Below are 26,637 nucleotides of genomic sequence, written 5' to 3' on the forward strand. Positions count from 1 at the left end.
CAAAACAAATTCCGTAGTCCTACAATACAAGGCTGATAAAAGTCTGGAAGACTGAGACTTTTATCAGAACCATAAAACAGAGTATGAAAATACACTGAGCCTGGCTCCAATGAAATTAAACAATTATTTTATCTTTTTTTTCATTTTTTATAAAAAAACAATTGACCATGTTTTGCTTTCAGATAGTCACCTGTGGTATATCTCTAGTATAACCAGTATAAAAAAAAGAGGAATGATGATAATATTCTATCTATTAATAGAAGCATGAATGGTGGTGGAAGAATGTCTTGGTGGGAAGAGGAAAGACAAGAAACAAATTAGCACCTGCCACTTTACTTAAAAAAAAACCCCAAAACCAAACCACAACTTTTCTCAGCAGTATGTACACTATTCCTACTGAAATAAATGGATTTTGTGTGTTCACTTAAGAGTCAGAACTCGATCACAAACCCTTAACTGCTACACAGGAGAAGCTGCCTGGCACCTTCAGTTTCTAGGAGTTTTGATGACAGCTCTACGTACTTTTTATTTTGGAAACTCAGTCTTTAAGATCCTCAGAGACTCAACCTTTTTTTCATTTTTTTTTCTTCTTAACAATATGGGCTCATTGTTGCCAATAAATTCGTGTCAGTTCAGGTAAAATTATCTAAGTTGACAATGGCTTACGCACTTCCGGAAAAGATTGTAGAGCAGAAAGTTGACTTTTTCCAGCAGCTGAGGTCTTTGCAGTGGGATAGGGTCCCCATCGTAAGTCAGTCTGGTCAACAGTTCATCCAGTTTTTCTAGTTGCCTTCTAACTTGAAAGAGACTCTCTGCCAACAGTGTAAAACTACAGCAAGACAAAAGATTAGTTTGCCATCTTTCACGTAAACCATTTCTTAGAACATAGTGGCTACTGAAGTTCTTGCTTAGGGAAATCAGAATCAGTACCGATCGGTGCTTTCTTGCTTTATCCAAACTCATGTCCATTCATCTTTCGTTTACAGGAGTATATAAATACATCAGGCAAATTATCTACTTTACTTTTAAAGATAAATAATTATGCAACAGGCCTCATCAACAGCAATGCAATGCTGTCTGTAGTAATTTGCAAGAAATACATACATGGTCCTGATGTTTTACATGCAGGACACTTGTGCCAGTTTTAATTCTTTCCTACAGCTCATTAGTTTTGCAAAATGTACTCTTTAAAAGATAATAGTTATATAAAATTAACAAGTTACCAAGACTACTGAGGAAGTGTAAAAACAATAAGGAAAATCTAATCCAAACACACTTGCTAACACTTTAATAGGGTATGTGCGTATAAAATCACATTTTTAAAGCTATTTTTAACATCTTCATTGGAAAAAAAATACTTCAGTGGGAACAAAAACCAACACAAAAAAGGCAAATTTTCTTCAAACCTAAAAAGGTTCTTGGTTGTTTTCCTTCCTTTTTTCTTCTTTTTACTACCTTTTCCAGAAGAGAGGTTTGATGGGAGAGAAATGAGCAGGACATTGACATTCTCTGGCTGCATTATCTTTTTTAATATAATGCTATTGTCTTTTTATTCACAATCACCTTTAGAGTTGCCACCACGGAGACTACTACCATTCAATTCCTGTGTAGTTTGAAGTCTGGAGGAGTGATGTACCTAATGAGTCAAAGCATAAAGTGTCTACCCAGCTCCTGCCTAGACAAAACTCCCACTGTCCTCAGTGACAAACTCAGTCAGCACGGTTTTTACTCAAGCAAAACTCCCGAGAGGGTATGTATCATGTATCTGGAACAACAGTCAAACCAACAAATACGTGACTGCCACGGCTCAGGCTCAGCAGTTCACTGTGATGTTATTAATTCTGAATAGCAAATGTTGTCCACCAAAACAAATTGTATTTTTTGTTATTTACTTGCTTAGCTGCTAATGAATTTGCTGCTGTTGCAAGGTAGCAAGGCAACTGATCTAAAGGAATGATCATTTCATGTGCAGCAGACTTCCTGTGGTTTTCAGTGGAAACACAAGCTCAAGGCAAGTTTACCAGTTCTGGAGCTGATCAAGCCCACCATGGAGAGGACCCCCAATGCAGGCAATCTGCTGCCGTCTCTTCCAGTCTAGCAGCTCTTCAGTCAGCATGTTGCTCATAAGTGTATCGATTTCATGAATCACACGCCCTATTTTACTGAGTACTTCCTGTAAAATAGGAAAGGTGTCACAAACTGACCACAGGGAACAGCCGCAAAATTCAGCAATTATCATAAAACGCTGATTACTTTTTTTTTAATTATTTTGGAAGTAATGTATTTAGTCCCTACCACTTCAGTTTCTTTAACTCGGAGGCGACTGGATTCATCACCCATTGTAATTGAAATTAATCCTGAATCTCTACGAACTCTTCCTCAGTAAAATTTCTTTTTTTGGGGGGGTGGGGGAGTGGGAGGGAGGATTGTTGCATTCTTTGTGGGCATAACACCTCCAACAAGTTGACACTTGCAAGCCCTGTCAAGGTCAAAAAGTTCTCCTTTTGTTTTGCATCATATCCAGTGCATTGGTTTTTTGGTTGCTTGCTTTTAACTGTAAAAAGTACATGGACTCAAACAAATTGCCTAAATGTACTGTCTTCTGTGCCAGCAAAGACGTAGTCAGTGGAATATTTGTCATATTTGCAAGTCTCAGTTGCTGAGAAGAGCAAGGTACCATTGGTGAGTTGTTGGGTTTTGTTTGTTTATTTTCTTTGCAATTATTACATTTACTTTGAATACTTTTTAAGTTAAAAGCTACAGACTGCCAGCTAAGTTATCCACTTAGCACAGTACATAAGAGGTCCTGTGAAGTGATGCCTTCGCCTCAGAACCATATCCTTCATTAAGCCATTGCTTAATTGCCAATTTCTTAACCACTAGTCAAAATCACCCATACCCATCCAAACCTTTTGTGGATTTTTAAGTCCTATGTTATTTGTCTGTTCTTCTGAGAGGACAATTGAAAAAGGCACCCATACACATTTGAGTATGCAGTGTGGGAATAAAGGGAGAAAGCAAACGAACCACAAATGACAAAATGTGTCACTAACCTTTCTCTTGTAGTCTAAGGTATTGAGCATCGCCTGCAATGCCAACATTTCCTGTTTAATGAGGGCGCTGTTTTTGTCGCTCTGCTCTGCAGGGGATGAAAAAAAATCAGTATAAATGCGTGTGTGGGTGCGTGTGTGTGTTTATATAAGGGGAGGAGGGGAAAAAACCACGACCAGACTGCAGTATGAACCAGTGAAAAAACAAACTGCAGACATCAGTAGATTATGTAAAAGTGTATTTCATTTGAATGGACTAACTTTAGTACAAGTTAAAGATAAGGTTTTATGACTCCACTCTTTAGATGTGTGTGTGGAGCAGGAAAAGGTAGAAAACATACGGATGATGCCTAGAAATCCATACATTTCTTATTCATGTGCATACTTATGTGTACTAGGTACATCTGGCTTGGATCAGTGATTGATCTGTACACTGCTGAAATATGCTTGTGGTGTCTGCAGTTAGACTAAAGCTCTTTGGACTTGATGTGAATTACACATCTGGCTGAGAGAATGGAGGTTAGGCATTTGAAACGGAGATAAAGTGTTCATCGCTGTGGGGATTTCAGCAGCCAGGAGTACTGATCGCTGGGTATTTCCCCCTCTCCGTAATGTTTTTCCTTCTCTGGATCATGCACTAGTTTCAAGCTTCCCCAAACTTGCCCCCTGCTCTTTCATATGCAGCTCTCCCCACCTTTTGCTCTACTTGCATCTTTCATGCTACCTTCAAAAAAGAAATTGGTGCCAACTGTGTCTCTGCTAAGGTCTGGACTGACATCTTCCCATTATGTTAGGGTAGATGTTTCAAGAGAGGCAGACAAGTAACTGATTGTCAGCTCAGCCACAGCAATTGCTCACACACATTGTAAGGTACTGCAAATTGGCTGTGCTGGTATAGCGCATTTGTAAGCCCTGAAAGTAATTTATGTAAGCATGTTTTATTTTGCAAATGAAGCAGGCTTCAATCATCTGCGTGGTCAATAATTATGATTGGCCTGATGACTAACAACTCATTAAACCATGGCAACTTGATCTCTTCTGATTGTCTGGCCATATCCAGCCTTAAACATATAGAACTGATGTGTTTAAGAACTCGGACGTTTCAAGCCCAATATCTTTGCATGTTCAAAGGGAGTTAATGTGAAAATATCGGAGCAGACACAAGTGGACCTCAGTTTCTTTTCTGAAAGAGATCATGCAAGGACTGTTGCCATGTGCAGATCTCAACCATCACAGGCTGGTCAAACATGCATTCAGAGTGCTTACCAGCTGGTTATCACCACTGTGGTCAAAAAAGAACAGAAAGCCATGTTAGAGTCTAAAAAATCAGTTTTGCACAACTCTACTCTAGCAAGTAAAAGGCTCTTCCACATCCTGCCAAGGAAGGCCCATGTCAAAGGTGAGGAAATTGAAAAATAGGTACTTTAAATTAAGAAAATTACTACTTTTCATGCCATTATGCAGCTTATCTACAGAAAATAACTATACTTGCTCAACAAGATCCTCTTTACCCTCTTAACCCTAAAAAGAGTCATTATGTTCCATGACTATAACTTTATATAAACTAAAAATCCGTTTTTATGTTTACATATATTATCTGGGTAATGCACAAAACCCCCCTGATACTGGGGTCTAGCTGCGGAATCAGCCATTTCCTAGAGAATCTAAAAGTTATTATAAAAACTCTTACCTAAGCTTTGTATTGTTTTATATCTGAAGTCAAATTCCTCTTGCAAGTCTTCCAAGTATTTGACATCTTGGTCAGTCATCTTTCCCAGGAAGAGAAGGTAAAATTACTTGGGTGTTCACAGTGACATAAGAAGGTGTTTGTTTTGTAATGGACAAATGCATAACGTAGTATTTTCCTTGCCTACCATTTGAAAATCCCTAAGCAGTACTGTGAACTCTCGTTTACTATCTTGTAAACTTTAAAAAAGATGATTGAATTATAAATGCACATTTGTAACAACAGATTCATTTTACTTGTTCAGAAAGAATTTTACTAATTCGGAAATTATCCTCTCTCCCACAGTCAAACACTAGTTGATACAGCTTAACCACTTCTTGTTTACCAGTTCAATGACATAGTGGAAAATAGGAATGATTACATTTAGCCTGAGCTAAATTAAAATTATTATGCCAATAATGTAACTTTCTTCTTGGAACTTTAAAACAGGGCAAATGGATAATTTTGCATTGACATCAATGGAACTTGGAATGGGCTGTGCAAAACCAAGAAAGATGGAGCCAGTGACAGCAGCAGAGCTCAGAGACTTTATTTAGAGAATTACTTAAGAATTTGGGTAAAGAAATGAAACATTTTTGCTGCTTTGACTTTTTGCAAGGGTTTGTTTTCATATGTACTGCCAAAAGTTTAGAAAGTGTTTTCTAGTAACAAAACAATGATAATTCAAAAAAAAGACACATCAAAAGAAGGAAAATAAAACCGTAGGAAATAATTTGTTTTACTTCGAAGATCTGTTTCTGTGCTGTTTATAGGAAGCCTTGATTCTGCCAACAACTCATAAACAATCCTTTTTAGTTCCCTGAGATGTGCTTGTTAAGTGTCTGTGAAAATACAAAAACTCGTTTGCTAAATTAGGACACACAGAATTAGCCATTTTGGTTTCCTTTTTATTTTGGAGACTAAACTTTTAAATTATATGTGTAAGGTATGAAATTACATACACAAGGAGCTGGCTGATTTCTTTGTTCAACTTAATTACCTACTAAAAAACCCTTGTATCTAGAAATCATTCTTATTTTCACAGGTCTTTCAGGGATGGCTATACTTCCCCACACAGAAGGAGCAGCATGGTAGGCTGCTGGGTTGCAGGTTTGTCTGCTTTTGCTCTGCAACTCTTATCTTACAACTTTATACGTAGATAGAGATCTAGTATCACGTTCTTCTAAAGCTAGCTTTATCCTTTTAAGGGTTTCATCTCTCTAACCCTTCTTCCCCATGTAGGGAGACACTGATGAGAGAATGCTACTAGGACCTCTTCCCAGTATACCAGAAGTTTTGCTCTTGAACGGCATATGGACAGGTATTTCAAATACAACTTCTACATTGAGGCTACTGCAAAGCTGAAAGTGGGGCTGGGATAGCAAAAAGACTATAGATAATCCTGCCTCGAACTGAATAGGCAGGTATTCTCTGACTGAGCTTTCAAGGTCATTGTGGGAGATAGCTACAGGTTTGGCTCAGCCCAGCTCTGCCCTGCAATGGCATGGGAAACTCTTGGAGAATTGTCACCATCAGCTCCTAATGTTCTTCTCCCCTCACATCTGCAAAACACGTAATTATGTCTCGTAGCCTTCAGCTTTACAAAGATCTTGGTACGTGACTCAGAGGTCACGAAGGCTAACTACTGCTGACCCAAGTAAAAGAGGTGAAGTTGCAGAAACACATTTACGGAACCTCACATCTCTTTAGAGACGGTAGGTATGCCTGCAACTCGCATAGGGATGAGTGTGATAGCTTTAAAATAGGTAGCTCTCATGCTGAATGCAGAGCAGCTGTAAAAACCTGAGGATCCAGGTACATCCTCAGCAGTTAGTCTGGGCCGAGATCCTCAAAAAATGGAAAATGGTTGGAGCAGCTTGGTAGCAAAAGTATTTGTGCTACCCAGCTTAAAGATAGTTCAGGTATGTCTGTATGAAAATCTGTCTAAACAGCAGACAGGACAAAAAAATACCTGAGCGCTGTTCTTGATGGCTGACACTTTGTGTTCTACATTTCTTTGTCGTTCTGAAACCACAGAGTTTTGCAGAGACTTTTCCAGTGGCCCCTGGAACACATTGAACAGGTAAGGGGTGGATGACTAATAATAACAAGTGATAGTAACTGTACTGCAAGTTCTAGCATAGAGAGGGAATTCAGAAGCTGGTCTTCAACCATCTGGAGACTTGTGTAAACAGACAAATCTGTTTAGTTCCACAGATTTAAAAACATGCCACTTTAACTTTGGAATCCAAAAGGTGAAAGGGTGTGGGTATGCTGCAAACATTAAACATCTAGTAAATTAAAGAAACTGAAACATAGCTTATTAGACTTCTGAAAAAGACCCATGTCACAATATTCGTAGAAGAATATGTATTACATCCACAGGTGGTTAAAAAGAACACAGTTGACTTAAAAATTCTATCTGGGTTTTAACTATGTAACAATTCCCCCAAAATAAATTTTATATGTAATTTTAAAGTTTCTTTCTTCAAACAACATAAAAACTATCCAATGCCTTTGCAAGGTATCAGATGGAATGTCTTTTGCATTACATAATTAATATGAACTAATGCATTGCACAATTTAAACTATACACATCTGCTTGTAAAGAATAATCTCTTTAAAGCCTTTCCCACAGATTAAAGTCTTTGAAGATTAACTGTGACATAGAAGTCACTTATAGCAATGTTTGCAGCAGTAGAGCCACTAATGGAGTACAAACATGAGTTTAAAGGGCAACATTTGGCAACCCCTAGTGCACACAAATCACTCTAGTGGAATGAGAGGACAGCATTTGGTCCTAAAAGCACGTGAGCAGACCAACATGGAGCAGATTAATGAAATGTAATTCATTACCTGTACAGGCATGCTAGCTGCAGCCAATATTCTTCTTTCTTCTCTTAAACAGTTTGAGATGATCACTGCTATATGCATGGGATTACCATGATATTTGCCCTGCAAGCGCAAGTAAATACAACTTTCAAAAACTCAGAATTCAGGGTGTCCCTCTGGAAATCACAAACGTGCTTCAGTGTCTATCAGCTACAGCTTGGTGCAGGTGGAAAAGACTCCCTTACTGTTCTCGACCTTTGTTAGTGCTGGTTCAGCCTTGCAGTGCAGCATCAGTTAGTGCCATTGTAATAAAATATTCTTAACAATGCTCTACAGAGATCGTAAAGATACAACTCCAAGATGTACATCATCTGATGATCAAATTGCTCCACTGCTAACACAGCTGTTTTGAAAGGGCTTTCCTGTCAGCCTATTCTGCACGATTTTATCACGTCTTCCATTTTCAATACGATGTTGTTGTTAGCACGTAGCACTTCTGCCAACAAAAAATGGTAAGCATATCAATACAGTAATGATGCAAGCAGAAAAGCTTCCTCAGCATAAAGCAGAGATTTAAATTTTAATGTCTGTGAATGATTTTTCTCCTTCAACAAATAATGCGCCTAAGATGAAGGAAGAAACAACTCTTGTCCCGAGCCAAAGAACCAAAAAATGTCTGTATTTTTACACCACCATAAATAAGGTGCAGAATTGCTGATGTGTGACTGAGGACTGGGCACAATTTGAAGTAATATTGGTTTGTGCTGTATTTATCAAATTGGAATGATTGAGGACTCTCAAGCAGCTTCCTTCATGGTGATGTATTTATTCAGTGTTTCTCAATATCCTTCATGCCTTTTATTCAGTGTTCACATGTCATTCATTCAGGTGCCCTTTATTCAGTGCTTATACAGTTTTCAGCTATCCATTAGAATTAATCCAGTTCATTTCTTTTCCTGTATGGTTTCCAGTTCTGGACTTGTTCTATTTTCTTCCTTTCTGATTAGTTTTTATTCTCATCATATTTTGCTGCCACTCAGAACTTCATTTATTTTTGCTTTCTCTGAATGTGGCACAGTAAGTTTATACATACTTAAACTTATGCTGTATTTTCTGTAGATATCTCATACAAATTGCTGTATTAGAAACAAGGGTGTGAACACATCCGATAGAAATGCGAACACACTACTGCTATATGCCAACTACTAGTATGGCAGTGAACATATATTTCTAACACTTTTTACTAGACAAGCAAAACCGAATCATTTCATGGGTGCTTTTGCATGAAATCCAAGTAATCTGAAAGACTTTTTCATAATAAGTTTTGACTTCAATTACAGGATAAAGAAATATTACATTAAAAATGGTAATTTTAATCATCGAGACTTGTTCCAAGCTGCTTGGTATTAAATACCGTGCTGTTGGTTATACTGTGGTTCCAGGTAGAGACTAAGGTGAAAGACATAGGACTCTTTAAATTACTGACGTACAAAATGTTCCCTTCTAGAGAAGGTTTGACTGCCATGGCATTGTTAGCAACGAGACTAAGCTTTCTAATATTTCTAGGGTTTCTGAAGTCTTCCCAGGACAAACAAAGTACATGCCCCACAGTGCCATCAGTGCACGCTCAAAGTAGTCCTAGTGCTGTGCCTCCTCTGGTCTCTTTAAAAGCAGTTCAGGGTGGTGCTTTACTCCAGCAAAATCATCTGTATTGATTACCCTGAGGAACGGGAGTTATGGACAAGACTGTGATTTTAGGAGTTTCTCTGGAGAAAAAAAGTGGTGAGTAATAGCACCCCAGGACACACAGATGAAACACCTGCTCCTTGCTGGGCAGTCAGGGGGGATTTAACATTAAGGACACACTGCTGACTTCCATGTCAAACGACAGTGCCAAAGATCTGCCATTACTGGTTTCTCCCTGCCAGCTTCTTGGCTCTACGGGTAGTAACGATGTTTTGCTGCACACTTCCTTCAGCCCAGCTGAACTTCAGGTCCAGGAATATATCTGTAGTCCCCTTCACTGAACATATTCCCAAGCTGTCTCTGCGTAGTGTCAGGACGTAACTTTGGGAAGGGAATACAGGCATGTGGGAAATGGCTATGATCTTCCTGCAAAAGATCAAGAGTGAGTGGAGCTTCATGTGGAAGTAAGGTAAAGGTAGGGTCCAACAGCAACAGCGAGAGCAAATTAATTGCTGCAAAGAATGGTTGCGCTCCTGGCTGTGGGGTGCCAGCCCTTGCCTCGTGCCAGTCCACTGCCTGTCTGACTCCTTAGTGAGCCAATCCAGCTTGCTAACTGGGATGGAAACCACTCGCACTTTTTTGCGGAACGGGTTTTCTGCTCCCCAGTGCACCGAAACTGCTCAGCAAAGGATGAGCTTATTGTTAAGGACTAGCGCACGTGAAATCAGTAGAGGTTGGCTGGGAGAGGGGAGAACAGGCCTGCCTTGTTTTAGCTGCAGTCAGTTGTATCGCTAAGCCTGTCTCATCTATCTGCACCTTGACAAGAGGAAAAAAAGGTCCTGGTTTTATTAAGGCTTGGGATGAAAGCTGTGGTGAGAAATCTGTGACTGGTGTCAATGCACTGATGTGCATATTACTTCCGCAGTTAATGTCTGTTAATTTCTGCTTGTTGCTGTTCTTTTTTTGCTGGTAAAACAGGGTCCCACCTTCTACGTAGATGGCTAGTATACGAGGACCATACCACATGTTGGTATCTGCAGCCTATCGGAAACCGCAAAGCTTCAGGAGTGTTTAGTCCCAGCTTACCACTGCCCAACAGAATTCAAGCGCTCTAAGGGCTGATGGTTGCCTTTTGTCTTTGTCCTGTGACAAAAAGGAGTCAAACAAAAGCTATTTAACAAAGTCGAGAAGAAATAAAAATCCTCTCTTGGAGCTGGAAAATGCATTTATGCAGAAGAGGCACTTCAAAAAAAATCTTCTGACAGTAGGATGTTAAAAAATCCCCCACAAAAATTGCCAGGTATTAGGGACTTTCCTAGTGTTTCTAGATACTATTCATATGCAAAACTTTTAAAAACTCTTTCTCTCTTTTTCTTTCTTTCATTAAGAGAAAACCATCTGAACCAAGAGATGAAGTGGAAATTCACTTTTTTCCCCCCTCTCTTCTCTAACTCATAAAGGTCTAGCAATAAGCTGCGCCCGTAGTGATTCCCATACTTGTGCCTGTCTGGTGCTTGTTCAGCTTGATTCAGTTTGAGCAGACACCAAGCAGGTTGACAGGGAACTGCCACCTGCCCTCCTGGAGCAGCAGCTCCTCAGACAAAAGCTGGAATAATGGTGGATCTGCAGTACGAACACTTGTGATCAAAGGCTAGGAACAGACCTTGCCTTTCTGACAGACAGATGCTCTGAACGCTGGACAGCTGGCACGGAGCTGAGCTGTGTGCCACAGCCTGAGTGGGCATCCCCTTCTGTCGATCTTGAGCTCTCTCTCCCAGAACCGGCTATATTTATACAATACATGCTATATCAGCAGCAGCCTCTTTTGAAGTAATCTAGCAGATGGATTGCAACTCAACAATAACAAACTGATAAATAATAAATAAGTTGTAACATTAAATATCTCAATTTTAACTTACTAAGTAACGATAATTACTAAAAGTTATAATAACCAATGTGTTTGGCTCCATCAAAATAATAACACTGAATTTCTTCTCCCCATGTTTTATACTTCTCAGAGGTAATTACACTTCAGAACGTGCCACTCAGTATTCCCTTATTATCTGTCTGCTGCCAACTCTTGCTGTTCTGCATTTCCATTTTGTCTTTGGTTGAGGGCAGAATTTGCTCAAGATGACCTTGGCTTCTGAATGACTAATTGAAAATTATTTCCTATCATTGAAAGAGTAGTATAAGCTGGAAAATAAAGGAAAATTAACCAAAAAAAAGGCTTGAGATGGGGGAATCCTAACTCAATGTGACATGAGCATTGGCAGCCAGGAAAGGAGGAAAGGTGTGGATTCTGTAGTTCTGCAAATTGTATTATTAAGTTTAGATTTTATAGAGAAAACTTATAATTGTATTTTGATAAATACCAACAAAGAGAAATTGAAGATTCACTTTTCATCTGAAGTTTCAAATGGAAACATTAGTCTTATCAGCTAATATTACTTAATTCTGTTGTTGTTAGAAATTTTCTTTCTCCTCTTCTGTTTTGATAAGCTCTTCCATATCATGATTTACAACAAACAACAAATGATCTTATTTGCACTGGCTTCTTCTCAATAACTACCAGCATGATGATAAATATAACTGAATGGAGGAAATTAAACTTTCATTCTGAACAGGTGAAAATTTTCTCTCAATGCTGATGACATTTAGTCAGGAGAAAACCTTTCTACCACCGCCCAGCATGCACTCTCTCTACTCCAGAGACATCTGTTGTGATACCATCTTACTAGGTCATGAAGAAAAACAAAGAGGCATTTCTGCAATAACAATTTATACATTATAATGTGTGGAGTTTAGACCCTTTAGCAAAATTTTAAAACAGCTTGAACGATTTGGGATATGTTAAGATGCATGAAACAGTGCTGGGGAAATGCAAGATTTGATTCTGTAAGTTGTAAGATCATGGAGAAACTTTAAAATATGAATCATGGCACTTTAAAACACATGTGCTTTTAAAAAGAACACCAAACAACTGTCAGTCTGAGTATCTGAAATTTACTGCTTTTCCTGAGACAAATGAAGAAATCTAGACCAGAGATTCATTCTCTTACTCTTTTTCCCATTTTTTTAATTTTCCAAAATTTAGCTTATTTTCCTGTGGGCAGCTCCATCACAAAGTGGATCACTCCCAGCCACAGTAATATTGGCCAGCTTTCTTTTCATGTGTCAAAGGTCTCTATGTACTGGGCATATCTATAAATGAATACTATATATGCACTACTTCAGTATCCTGGCTCTGTTTTCAGTGATTAAAGTAGAGGATTAGGTATTAGCGACTGTTGGTGTCTACTCGTAATGTAGAAGGATGTGCTGCGCAACCTTTAGAAAGTCAGTCAGGGGTTTATCTGGTTATCTCCTGGTTTTCAAGGTGACCTAAAAATTACTTGAGTAGGTTTTAGTGCTTTCTAATTTGAAAAAGCACTTCAGAATTTGGTTAGGTTTTCCCTACTTTTTTTTTTTTTTTTTAAACTATCAAAAACATCAGCTATACTTTTTCTTGTTTCTGCTAGGAAAGCCCTGCTTGAGCCTTTTAATTGTATACAAATAAGAGCTTTACTTGGAGGCATGGAACCATTAACTAGTATGACTGTTGATGTATTTGTTGAAGTTGAATGATTATTTAAAGAAATTGATGGAAGGGAGGTGGGACATGGAAAGACAGGAAACAGGATTAAAAAGTCAAGCAAAAATACATTTCCTTCCCTGTTGCTCACTTGAGATATGCTTATTTTACTAAGTCCGATACTCCGCATCTTTCTAGATAAGCAGACGTCTCATCTTTCATGTAATTAAAAAACAGGGAGAAAAAAATCTTTTGTCTATCATTTTATTTTTGAAAGTAAAAAACCTTTGGTATAGTTTTGTATCTCAAAGATATGTGTGGGTGGGAAAGCATAACCATACACACTTATTTCCCGTTTTCACCTTCAAATATGACAAACAACATTTTGCCTTGATTTGTTTTCTACCTTTGTTTATTCATCCAGGCAGAAAGTCTAATGAAGACAGTACTAGAATACAAAGAAAGAGTTGGTCCTTATGTTACCCTGATATAGGTAAAGTGCTTGGGAGTTTTTTGAAAGCCTGTATTTAAACAGGCAGTATTCTTACTAAAAGAAATCTTGTTCTATTGGAAAGATGGCTCTGTTTTATGTAGGTTTTTAAGTCACAGGAAGTACCTGTGACACTATCTATTTAGACTTCTCTTGTTAGACTTTTATTTTTAGATTTCCCTTTTCCCCTCTCAAAATACATGAGAGAACTTAAAGGCAACCTCATTGTTTTAGACAACTCCTATGATGTGTGGGAAATCCTGATACAATGCACGACTTCCAAAAGATCATACTGGGTTTTTTTTTTTTAGGGTACGTGCAACCAAATTGCAATAGGCAAAGCTGTAAAAGCACAGTGAATGAGCTGTGAAGACAGAGATCTTTTTTTCCATCCTCCAGTTTGCCCCCAAATTCCACTGCTGAGTCCCTACCAGCAGACACTAAAACCAGTCCAGGAACAGCCTATAGAAACCACAGATTTCTAAGCAGGTAGGCTGAGATACAGCTACAGAAAATACATATGTCTGTAGATCTCATCATAAGACAGTAGAGCTGTGCTGCCAGTCGGGATGAATAATGTAGCGAAGCTTCTTATTTAAATGAGATTTATTTCAGAATAAATAGAAGTACAGTATTCCATATGAAAAAGGGTAAAACAGGACAGGAGAGAGGACTGATCCCCCCCCATCTTCTGGACACAAAGACCTGAGTATTATTAACTAATCTGTCGGGCAGATGTTTGACTGCAACTGGGCCTTTAATACTCCAGAATGGACAAAGCCTTCAAGAGGTTGTTTAGTTTGTTTGCTTTTATTTTCACTTCTGTTTGTAAGTTAACTCTTATTCGTTCTACAAAACCAAACTGAAACGTTTATAAACTGAGTTGTGTTCTTTAAATAATAACTAGGAACTCAAAAATATTTTACTTCTAATAAGTAAACCTTTTTTCTGGTCTTGTATCAATCATTTTTAAAAATCTTTATTAGTTGATGTGCAGTTGCCAGCCTGCAATAGCTAACAGCAGACAGCTAGCTGCTTTTAGCATACAGATTTCTGTGTGGGGTTTCCCATTTGTATGCCAATATTTTCCGTAAACAGCTTTAATGGTTGAACTGGAAAACTCACTGGGGCAAGATGCTAATATGAAAGATCAGTCTGAATTGTATTAGACAGCAGGACACACTGGTTCAAAACACACCTCCTACTATAATTTGTTGCTTTGTTGATCTGGCAGGTTACACGCGTGCTAAATACATATAAATAACATTTTGAAATGGGTCTTCTGTGGTGTATTAGAAACTTTCTCTACTTTGTTCCATTCTCACCCTGTTGTAAGCTTTAACAGGAAACTGCAACTTAAACATCAATGGCTATGTTTCCATTCTTTGCAACTGTTTCTCAGTACAGTGCTTATTAGAATTGTTTGTTAAGTACCAACTGGAATGTCCTATTTCAGACCTAATGCTCTTTTGTCCACTTTCTTTGATGTACTGAAATAAATAATCTTAGGATCCCTAATGCATGTACGTTTCTGGTACAGTGACTTGCGTAAACAGTCACCTAAACTAAAAAACCTTTATATGTTCATTTTAGTTCTAACTGGAGAAGCACAAAGATGTTCAGTTCTCATTACGGATGGAAACAAGCTGGGCAGTATAACTGAGAACTTGAAACAGAATCAGGAACGCACTACAGTTACTGTTTTAAGTAGCATCGTGTAAAGTAAGATGCTATTTGTACTACTTAGAAACAGGATGAATTTTATATGGCAAGAAGTGCCATAATATTAATACATATTTTGATTAAGATGGCAGAAGATACTTTCAGATGCTATTCCAGATCTTTCCATAAAAAAAGGAGGGCTATGTAGGAGAAAAAAATATAACTAAAATATTATTTCTGAACTCCATAGTGTAACTACAGTGCTTCCAAAAGCTCATTTTGATATAACTGGTTGGTGTGAATCAGCAAATCTGGTGATTCTGCCTGACCTCTCCCTTTGTAAGCATACCCCAAGGTGTTAATGGCGTGCACGCAGACTTGCTCGTTCAGGCAGAATACCCATTGCCCTCCCTCACCTCATCTTAGGCTCTAGCAGGCCTTGTGAGCGGATAAAGTTCACCAGCACCTGAGAATCTGCTGTGAGTATTAAATGAATATCATGAATATATATCATTTACAGCAAATTGTTCCCCAGAGCACACAGTATGCTCATTAACTCAGGCTTCAATGGTAAATGAGCAGAGCTGCCCTTCTTATTCCTGAAATCTGTTATTTTACTTTTATAAAGGAAGATTTATGTAATCAGATTTTCCCCCGAATACCATAAACAGTGATGTGACACAGATGCATGTTGCCATTAATGAGAAGGGATTGCTTTCAAAAGTTATCTTGAGGCTAGAGCATAAATGAGAGCGTCAGTTATGAGTAGGACAATTCTGGGAATTTCTGCTTTTTCCTGATGTAGCTGTCATGCACCCAGTGGCTCTTCAGTTCCTGGGAGCTCACCTGAGCCCACGCACGGGCCAGGCTGCCTCCCACGGAGCTACATCTTCTCTAGCGGGTACCTGCTGAGTGCTCCAGGTATTTCCAGCTTGGAGTGGGGGGGAAGAGCATCCCCGAGATGAACAGCACTGGAGACCCACAGGCAACTTCCCACCAGCACCGTCCCTAAATGGAGCTGTGGGACACTGGGGTATAGTGGTCATCTCTGATTCCCAGGCTACTCTGAGCCTCCCCTGGTGCACTGCAGCTCAGCTGCCCTCCCCTAACCAAAGGCTTTGGCACGTGACTCGGGAGCACGGACAGTGCCTGTCTTACGCGAGTGTCTCTTTATTTCACCAGTCATCTTTGTGTACTAAATCTACTCAGGTATTGCACAGGAGCTTACATCAGGGACAGGTACGCTGTCATTTAAAAACTTTCCTTCTGAAAACTAAGATGTAATTGTTCATGGGCTAAGGTCGTGTCGACTGCTGCATCTGCAATTTGGTTCCTAGAAGTGCTAGGCAGCTCTTCTGAGCTTAACATCTGCCCTTTATGTTTTGTTGTCATGGCAACAGCACAAAACATCTCCTTGTGACTAATCTGCTTTGCTTTTCTCCATCTAGGTTTTAAGAAGGAGAAAGAACCATAGACATAGTTCTCCCCCCTCCTTCCCCCATTGCCACCAAACATTTTCTCTCCTCACCCCCTTCCAGAACCACTGCTGGGAGAAGGAGGCGTTCTGTAGGAAGATAGAGAATTTAACCTCAGCAAGTGACTGTGCTGTACTGTCTCCCACCAAAGAGCACAGCAACAAAAGGCTGCTCTGCTATAAAAATGAATCCAATTTACTGACTGGAGAAGTAATAATAATGTAAGAAGTAAATATGAAGGATTTTAACTTAAAGTGCTGACCCTGATTTTAATATAATATGTGCATTTATACCAGATTAATGTCAAGAAGCGACGTTTCAATGAAAGCAAGAAATAGAGAAGCAAATTACTGAGAGCTAGCAGTAACCTCAGCTGCTTAGCTAAGTTTCTCAGCACTTTTTCAAGTGCTTATAACTTTGTCAAATCGGATTTTTCCTGGTCAATGTTTCTTTTTGCCTCAAGATAATTTTGGAAATGTCAGCAGTCTGAGCAGAAATGCCACGTTCCATGGTTATTTCTTCAACGGTGAGAGAATCGGGATGGTCCCTGTGGCCTAAAAGCAAGGGTGCCAGGCAGACCCATCTTCCTGTTAAGAATTCTGCTCTTTGCCTTTCACAAATCCTAAGATTGCCCAAAGCTTTGTATTGTGAGTATGAGACAGGCAAGTCCTCTCTTCTTCCGCTACTTCCATCATTATTTTCACGGGGCAACTAAGATGTTTACGTAAAGATGTTTCAGGTGAAACTCGAAATAGAACATTTTCTCCATTTTATAACAAAAATGAATCCTAGGAAGATCTTTCAGGTGGGCTGTGCTCAGCTGTGGTGCTGGTAACTCGTAAGCATAATTCTCTCCAGATTCAGCAACAGCACCAGCAATTTTGATCCTAACGAGTCCTTTGCTGTCTAGCAAACAGCTGCACAAGCCATTTGTAAAGTGTGCGTTGCTTCCTCTTGTAAGGCTGCTCTTCATTAACGATCTAGCTGTATTTCTAATTAAACACTAGTCCCTCATTTTGCTTTTTGTCAAGAATTACAGATTGCTTTTGAATGGCTTTTGTGGGTTCTCTAATTTTAATTGTTTTATTATTGCTATTGTCATAGTATTTAGTAACCTATACCATAACTCAGCATACTACTCTGCATACTTAGTGATAAATGCTGGTTTCCAGCATTACCAAGTTTGACTAGTATTACTTAGTATTGTAACACAATTTGGCTCGAAATAATGAACAAACATTGCACTCTGATCATGTATCGAGGTTGAACAGCTTTGTGCGTGTACACGCTGTACATGTGTCTGTACGTCTGTGAGTGTGGTATAGAGGGGAAGGAAGAGGAGTGAACTGTGAAATTTCAAAGAAGTGCTTGCGCTAGAGAGCAAAGTAGAGATAAAGGTGGGCTCATGGTAACTAACCTTCAGAGAAAAATCAAACCAACACTGTTCACAGAGTCACCAGAAATAAAAAGATGTTTACAAATAGAGCTTCCTCTCCTATTTTGGAACCCAGTCTTTCCCCCATCAAAGTTGGTGAAAAATCTCTCTAGTTTTACAGCGTACCCTTCCACAGTCTTCCTTTCTCAAGGTGGTATGCTGGGACTAAAGGGACCATAGCACTGTACCGTGTACCTCAGTCACCTTTTTCTGGTGTTGTCTCATGAAACTGTCACGAACTAGCTCAAATTGCAAGAGTTGGGTATCTGCCGGTACATCCAGCAGGTGAGTGTGGAGCCAAATGCCCAGTTACAAACTTCCCATATATTGAGCAATAAAATACAATCAGTGACACGTTAAAAAAATTAGACGCATCATTACATAATTTGCATAGTCAAATTTAAGGACATTACAGCAGATACTGTCCATCCTATGTGTCATATACAGTTTATAGTCCATTAATAATACTTGACAGTTAATAACAAGGATAGGATTTCAGCTGATTACAGCTACTATAGCATTTTTTCCTGAGGTACTTACCTAACCAATAAAGAAATAATTTTAACAGCTGAAGCTCAGGAGACTGCCTGTGCAGCTCTATGGAACATGCAGCCCATACTTTGGCTGAAAATGAATTTATCATCGATGTTTTAAAAATTAGAAGTTGTAACACAGTATTTTACACAAAAATCCAAAATACCTGCGTCACAGACTTCTTAAGACATAGTTTAAGTTATTTGCCTTATCCAAAACAATAATAAACCCATTGCAAGAGTCTGGGCCTACTCCAGCCTATAGAAATTATTTTGAAAATCAGAATGGACTGTGGGTTATAGTGCTAACAGTCATGAGAAATCAGGAAAAGCTCTAATAGTGAAAGTGCTGTTCAGTATCTGGTGGTTCGCGTGTGTATTTTGAAACTGAACGAGTAGCTTGTTATCTAAATGCAGGTTATCTGCTGTCTTGATATAATGGAGAAAGGCCAACATTATTAGTGATGGAGAGAGCTGTTGTATTTTTTTGCTCAACTGGAAACATTTTACTGCAACGCTCAAGACTGAGATCCTTTTTACTAAGCAGTATAATTCCAGCGTCACACATGTCCTCTCAAGAAGTTCATAATGCTTTAGACTGCAAACCTACAGACCTTTGCAACCCAAGAGAGCAGAGAGACCTTGCTGCTTGAGAAAGCTTGCTAAGTCACAGCCTTACAGTGCTACAGGGTGATAAACAAGTTGGCGCATGCCACAACTTGTGTGGCATTTCTTTTGGGACCCAGCAATCAAGTGAAATGATGGGTTAGGCTACTCCACATGGACCTTTACTGTCACTTTATCTAGAGAAGGAACAGACCAGCTCTGGTACTGGCTCTGCTGCTGCTGTAAGTACTCTATGGTGACTGTAACCTAGCTGTGCAGTTGTAATGGGGATGCCTGAGTGTTTTGCCTTGTTCTGGAACTGTGACTCAGGTCCTCGCCACCTGAGAAACCACTTAATAAGAAATCACTCAAAACTCCCCTTCTCTTGCTTTTCTGCAATAAGCCTCCTTTGCTTTGTGCTCTTTGGGAAGCACACCTTAATATAATTTCCAAACATGCCAGGACATAGAGAAAATGGTTTTCATTCTGGCCATTTTCACACTGGCTATTACATAAACTCCTGTGTGTGTGCCCAAGGCCTGATTACTTGTCTCGGTATGCCAAGTTTCACAGGGCATGCAGAGCTGCCACTTCAAGTTTTGGTAAAAATTTTAGCATAAAATAAACGGTGTGAAGAAAAGAAGGAACTGTGAGAGACTTTAATTTTGTAGAGCCTGTATGTAAATATATACCAGTCCTTCTGCATGTGCACATTGTGATGGTATAATCATAAATGCACAATCTTTTAAGCCAGGAACACACCAATGAACTGCTTGCTTCAGTGCCCTGAAATGCTCTTTCCACGTGTATGCTACTGTGGGAGAATGCCTTTACTAAGGTGATGCAGCTCTGTCTCAGCCCTACGGTAGTAAAGCATGCCAAGACCATGACAGAAATAACCAGATTAACCTTTCTGCAGTTAACTCCAAAAGCAGTGAAGTAAATTTGGGGTTTGAGCAGTACTGAAATTATAGATAGTGCTGCTACACAACTGAGAAAAGAAACAAAAAGCAACGTTAGTTTTAAGTTACATGAGACTGCTTGCATAACACCGGAAGAAAAAGTAGTAGCGATGGAAATAGAGTCACATTTTTAAGAGGCCACCATTAGGATAAAGAACAGAAAGACACACAGCCATAAAGAGAACAAAATAATTGGCAAGGTCATGCTAAGATTTTCCAGACCAGTGTGTGTGTATATATATCTCTCAAATAAAGAAAATGTTTTGCAAGCAATATAATTGTCATTTAAGTACTTATGGAAAACACCATCAAAGAGGAGAAAAACCCCCAAACTTTCATTAAACTCAGATGCATATCTGTTCTATGCAGCAGACACATAAATGTCAGGAAGTAGGTGACTAATGAAGTGGAACTCTGAGAATCCTTGCCTTAGATAAACAATTATTAGAGAAACATTCAGCCAATCGAAATAAATACCATTCTGCAGAAGCCTAACGGAAAATCCTTTAAGCCATTCATAACAAATAATCCCAGCTAAGCATAAAATAGCAAACATGCTAATGATTTACAGAGGTTCCTTTTTTGGGGTGCTGCTTTAAGCCCCAAATATGCATTTTCATTCCATAGTTAGATATCTGTATGTGTCTGAAAGGTGGTAATTACATTTGTAATAAACGTAAGCATCCATAAGCGCTATACAGTCTTATTCTTAAGAGCTCAGTGAAACACAGATACACACAGAGCTAAGAAGTCACAGCACTTGTATCTGAGCAGCATGCATGAAAATGTGAATTATTGTTCCCCAAAGTAACAGACAGTGGGATTATTATTTTGAATTATCTTATTGAAGGCTTGGTCTTCCCATAGCTACTTGCAGTCTACAGCAATCAGGACAGCTCTGAGCTGTGCACGTGAGCAAACTGTGTTCAACAGAGGTTGGGCACTACCTTTAGAAACCAGTAAGAATATGCAATTTGTCATCTGAAGTAACGACCCACCTGCAGCAGCTTCCTGATTCTTTTCAGGTTGTGTATCAAGAGAAGATTCTTCTCCTGTGAAACCCGGTCCAGCTGTTCATCCACTTGTATTAGCAAATTCTGTAAAAGGATCATTGCCATTGCTTCATTGTTGGATGCAGCCTCCCTGAAGAATCAATGAATGAGAACCATGTGTGTTTAAAATGTCGTAAGAAGTATCAATCTATCTCTACAGAAAATTATAATCTATTCAGAAATCTAGGCAGCAAAAAAAAGGCTTTAAGTATATGGTGACTTGCATATAGTTAGAGGTTTGTGAATAATTGATTTTATGATCCTTTTATTCATATTCATGTAGATGTGCAGCTATAAAGACAGGGTGAGGATGTTCTTAGCACAGGCTATGGAGTCAGCCAGAGGGGAGACAACTGCAGTTTTCTAGTCTTTGGTCCAGTGAATATTTAAATAGTTTTAGCTCACTTCTCAGAAGAAATGGGCTTATGCATACCATCCCTCTCACTCTGTCAGTCAGAGAGATACAATCTCTGAATTTGCTGCCCAGTTTCAGACAAAGTTGACACTGGGCTCGGAGTCTAAAAGATAGTATGTTCTTACAAATTTAACAGAAAACTGGCAGGTTGGTAGAGGAGAAGAATCCAAATTAGTGCCTCCGCTGAGGCAAATGGCAGTAATAACTTGCTCCAGGAGGTAACAGCCAGATGGCCAGTCAGCAGATATATATCTTCACACCAGGCACCAGATGAGCCTTTGCCTGGCCAAACTATTTGGAGATATGGGAAGACTCTGAAGCTACTCGTGAAGGGTATGTAGGGGACAAAGGACACAAACACTCACAGAACCAGGCTTTACTGGTTCTGCTGTTTATAGAACAGCTTGATACACAAAGGGCAATAACATTAATGAGCAAAATAGAGGAAGACAGACTTTGGACTGCATGGCATCCTTGTCCTTGGGATATCGTGTCTCCTTGCCCCCCAAATGGCAGATGCCTGTTTCAGATATGCCTGCTAAATCTGGCAAAAAGGAGATTTTAATGTTTCCCATGTTCCTACAGCCCCATAAGCACTGAGCTATAAACTGTAAGGAAAGATTATATTCCTTAGCAGATTTTTTTAATTTTTTTTTGCAGTAGTCCTCCAATAGCCTTGTGGATTTAGCTTGAAAAATTGAGATGTCTCCTTCTGGTACGACTAATATAAACTTTTTTTGGCATTTAGTTCTGAATTTTCTGAAGATAACCATCCAGTGAATTTGATCCAATTTTGTGAATAAATTCACCTTCGAGAGAGCAGTTCCTGAAAGTAGCTGGCTTGTTCCCCCAAATTATATATCCTGCTTTAAGTGCAGTTTCGGACAAGTGAATAATTTTATGCTGCAAGAGGTAAATGTATAACATTTCCATTGAAAACTAACTTGCATTATTTTTTTCTATGAAAAGCCTGTAATACCATTAATTTGCTAGACCATTTTTATTGGATCTTGTTTAAGAGCAAGTTCAAATGAAACCTCATGTTCAAGCACTCCTTAAATTTAAACTTTGACAGTTCAACGGGCTAAATCCATAACTAGTGGAATACTATTCTTGAAGTACAGGTGCCTGCCCAGCTCCCAAATGAGCACTATAAAATCTGCCAGATAATGAAAGAATTGTTCATGACTGAAATCATATGAGAGGAAGTAAATTTAATCCTACCAATCTTGGCTTTCTATCCATTGCGCTAGTAGATGCCGGATTTCCATGGGGAAGTTATCATCATAGAACTGGTCTACCTGCTCCAAAAACTTTATTTCCAGTTGTTGAACTTGACTCCATTGGGACATACTGCAAAAGATTAAACATGTTTGTCATTGAAAGTTGAATATGAATTAATAACCCAAAGTGCATAAATCACTTATTTTCACTGTAGTTCTTATCATATACTTTAATGTTCCTGTTTATTCTGTCTTTCAAAACAAGTGGTACTTGGCTAAAGTTAGTCAGTTAAAGGGAAGAGGGAGAAAAGAAAGCAAGACCATTAAAAGAAATTCTAGCCTTTACACTTGAATGGGCACCTCTGCCAATTTCCTTCCTTAATGCAAATGTTTTGGGGTACAGTATGATGCTTTTAAAGCAGGGAGATCTACACAGCATCTCTCATCAAGAGAAGTAGGTTAGGATTGTACTCTTCAAATCCAGGTATAACTATTCTTATAAAAGAAGAGTGGAAAGCAATGAATTTGCTCTCTCCTTAGCGAACTCATACCACTCAAATTTTTCCTAAAGCCATAATGGTTGTATGCTATTGTGCTGTTCCTAGAGCCCCACATCTTCTGTTTGGAGAGTTCTGTTTGTTTTATGAACAACATTTATAAGACAAGCAAGAGTAGCATCGCTCATTGCCAGGCTCTGAAATTCTTACTGAAAAAACTATCCCCAGTACGTTTTGGCTGTTTACTGCGATACTGGAGTTAGAAGCTTGGTTGTTCCAGATTTTAGGTGGGCTAAATTAATGCCTGCTCCTCTCCATGGATTAAAGAGATTGCTTTGGGTGAGCAGGCTCTCCACGTAGACCCCTCAGCCTGAGTGACTCTCTCTCCACTTAGGAGAACATTACCTTTCTGATACTTGCACTCTAGGGTTGTACCACATCATCATTAATCCCGCTGGTGAAAACACCATTTTCATTGTCATTTTTTTCAGCGCAGGGAAAGACTAAGATAAAACGTTGCCTAAGGGCAGGCTATGCCAGGCTGTAATTCTAGACGTGGCATGCAGATAAAAAGTCAGGGGTAGGGTTGAGAGCAGGCGGTCGTGGCTGAGCAGAGAAGAGGGATGCCCTAGGGCCTGTGCCCTGGGATCTCCGTCCTCGAGTGGGCTCTGCTGACACCCTGATCCCATACCAGAGGTTGTCTTCCCTTTTGTTAGGATGTTTGTTCGTGTTAACAAAATACACAAAATCCAGTCATGAACTAAAAATTGCACTACAGTAGGTCAACATATGACATCTGTTTGAACATTTTTGATAGAAATTTTTCCTGAAAAAAAAAAGATATTTTATCAAAATTGACGCTTTTATAGAAAGTTGACCTTTTTATAAACAGCTTTTCTATTTCCTATTCTGAATCATAGTTTCAGAATGTCAACAGTTTGAAGTAGAGACGACATCGTGTTTTTAATGATGCGGTCTTTCATTTTGCGTTTTCTTAAGTCAGAGGGGAAAAAAAAAAAAAAAAAGATTAAGTATCTCAAGGTGTAATGGAGTCCTGAGTACTTACTCACGCAAAAGTAAAAGTGACAGCTTTTAGTTTCTCCTTAACAAAGGCTGGATGGGATGATTGTGTGTGTGGTACGAAGGATGCTGTATGTAACGTCAGTGGAAATGTGCCCAGTGACATTTCCCGTCTCTTTATTACCTCCATTCAGGGAGGCAAAAATTTTGCCTGAATGTTTACTTTGTTTCTTTAAATTGTGGGGAAGGAGTAAGGCATAGGAGCGTTTCACTGTCTTTGTTGCCATACTGATAGTTACAGGCCTTATTTCTTGAGATACATACACGGAACCAAATCACGACGCATTAATAACTCGTGCTCAGAAAAAAAATTAGGATTTGTAAGCTTTCAGTGGGACTTTTCACTCCCAGCTTTCAGTGGGACTTTTCATTGCAATTTCTGGTGAATTTTGGTGATTACGATATCCTAAAAGGAGTAGTAAGAAAACTTAATGTTATAACCTCCGGGGGGGGGGTGGGGGTGGGGGGGGGTGCGCCAAGATTTTGTCCAGATTTTGCAGCCCCCTTAGGCCCTCTCCGCAACGCCCAGGGACGCTGACACGCGCAAACGCTTGCAGGGCACAGGGGTACAGCTTGTAAATGTGGTGGGTTTTTTGTAACGTGCTCGGTACAACGCCTCCTGGCATCCTTTTTCCCTCCGTGCAGGAGCGCTCGAAGAGCTCCGAGAGCTGTAGTTCGCTCCGGCCGGCCCCGACGGCAGCCGGCAGAGGCGGCGGGCGGCCCGGCCCGGCCCAGCCCGGCCCGGCACGCCATCAGCGGCGCTAGCGCTAGCGCAGCCGCTTGTCCTCCCCCTTCTTCGGCGGCGAAGCGCTCGCCTACAGGCTGCCGGTTTGCCCTGCGAGCCTCCGTCTAACGGTACCGTCGGCACCGAACGCCGCGTGAATTTTCTCCCGTCGCCCCCCGCAGAGAAGCGCTTCAGCCCTTCCCAGCGCCCGGGCCCGCCCGGGCCCACCCGCTCCACCCCGCCGGCGGGGGCCCGGCCCCGGCCCCGGCCCTTCATCCCCCGGGGAGCCCCACTTGCCTGCGCCAGCGGGTCCCGGCCGAGCCCTTCTGCCGGCGGCGGCAGCTCCCTCCTGCCCGGCGCCTTCCCGCCTCGCCGCCGCCGCCCGCTTTATGCCGCGCCCGCCCCCGGCCCCGGCCCCGGCGGCCGCGGCCTTCCTGTGCGTCAGGCGGGCCCTCGGCTCTGCGGGCACGGCGCGGGGCGCCGCGTCCGGGCCCGGCGCTCCAGAGCCCCCGCAGAAAGACCCCCCGACCCCCGCCGGGGTCTCGGTACGGGCGTGGCTCAGGAGGCGTGAAGCGTGCGGGGCAGGGACCGGAGAGGGAGAAGGCGCGGCGATTATCTCGGGAAGGCTCAGCAGGGGGAAGGAGGTTATTTGTCTTCAGGAGACTTAAAATACGTTATGGTCTCTCCGACTCGCCTTGCCCCGGGGGAGCCCGGCGGCTGGCGCTGGGCTGAGCGGCAGGGAGCCGCCGCGCACAGCCCGGCCGCCCGCCGCACCCCCCGCCCGCTTCTGCCGCAGCGAGCCCCGGCGCAGGGCAGCGCTTCGCGGGGGTCGGCGGCGGAACGTGGGAGCGGCTGTGGGCCCTGGGTTCCCGCAGCGGTCCTCATCTCGGGTCGTACCTGGGATGCGGGAGCTTCGCCCCGAAGTAAAAGATTTGTGCCCTGTCCTGAGGACCTAACGGTCCGACGTCGTATCGGTAAATAATGCTCCTACAGCAAGGGTTATGGCGACGCGGGCGTGCTCCAGGTATCTCTTCCCTAAAGAAGTATATTATTGGAAAGAGGATTTCTGTAATGGCAGGTGCGACGCCGCTAAAACCAAAGCGCGTAGAAAACGCGAAATCATGACCGTTTCAAATCCGCCTTGCCTCGGCACAGAGCGTGAGTGCTAGCATCGTGGCTCTGGCGTGATGCAGAGCAGCTGCAGTCTGCCCTAAAGAGGATCCTTTTGACTGACTGTTGTTTTGTTTGTCATATTTTGTCTTACCAGAACCCCCAGCCATGAGCGAGGCTTTTCTGCGCCAGGCTGTGCAAACCTGGAGTAAGAGGCATGCTCACAGAACCCGACAGGGAGCCGACCAAGCGGTATTAGGCTCTCTGTGTGCTGGGCGAACATGAGACCTTGTTCAAGTGAAAACGCCAGGTGCTGGAGATGCAGTTAAGAGGAAGGTGCGTGTCCCCGTTGATGTGTAATTATGTTTTTCCAGACAGAGCAGAGGGAGAATTGAAAGTGAGGTAAGAAGCTTTGATACGTAGGCAACTTCTAGAGGATCGTATGCAGGTGTCAGCAGCTGACCCGTGTCTGAATATTGGCTGGGTAGACACCATATTCACTGGA

General features: G+C 40.9%; 1 protein-coding gene across 1 annotated transcript in view; it reads right to left on the minus strand.

The window, feature by feature from the left end:
* STAT4 (signal transducer and activator of transcription 4) overlaps positions 1 to 25,403 on the minus strand; it is a 44,101-nt gene extending 18,698 nt beyond the window's left edge. Inside the window, exons 1-9 of the mRNA XM_049810395.1 lie at positions 25,320 to 25,403; positions 22,723 to 22,851; positions 21,030 to 21,174; positions 7,633 to 7,731; positions 6,749 to 6,841; positions 4,741 to 4,819; positions 3,054 to 3,139; positions 2,022 to 2,173; positions 671 to 829 (exon numbers count right to left, since the gene is read on the minus strand). Coding sequence (XP_049666352.1) covers positions 671 to 829; positions 2,022 to 2,173; positions 3,054 to 3,139; positions 4,741 to 4,819; positions 6,749 to 6,841; positions 7,633 to 7,731; positions 21,030 to 21,174; positions 22,723 to 22,850 — 941 coding nt within the window. The 5' untranslated portion in view covers position 22,851; positions 25,320 to 25,403. The remainder of the gene's footprint in view (positions 1 to 670; positions 830 to 2,021; positions 2,174 to 3,053; positions 3,140 to 4,740; positions 4,820 to 6,748; positions 6,842 to 7,632; positions 7,732 to 21,029; positions 21,175 to 22,722; positions 22,852 to 25,319) is intronic.
* Between the last annotated feature and the right edge of the window lie 1,234 nt (positions 25,404 to 26,637).

This window comes from Accipiter gentilis, chromosome 1 (genome assembly GCF_929443795.1).
Source record: "Accipiter gentilis chromosome 1, bAccGen1.1, whole genome shotgun sequence".
Classification (NCBI taxonomy): Eukaryota; Metazoa; Chordata; class Aves; order Accipitriformes; family Accipitridae; genus Astur; species Astur gentilis.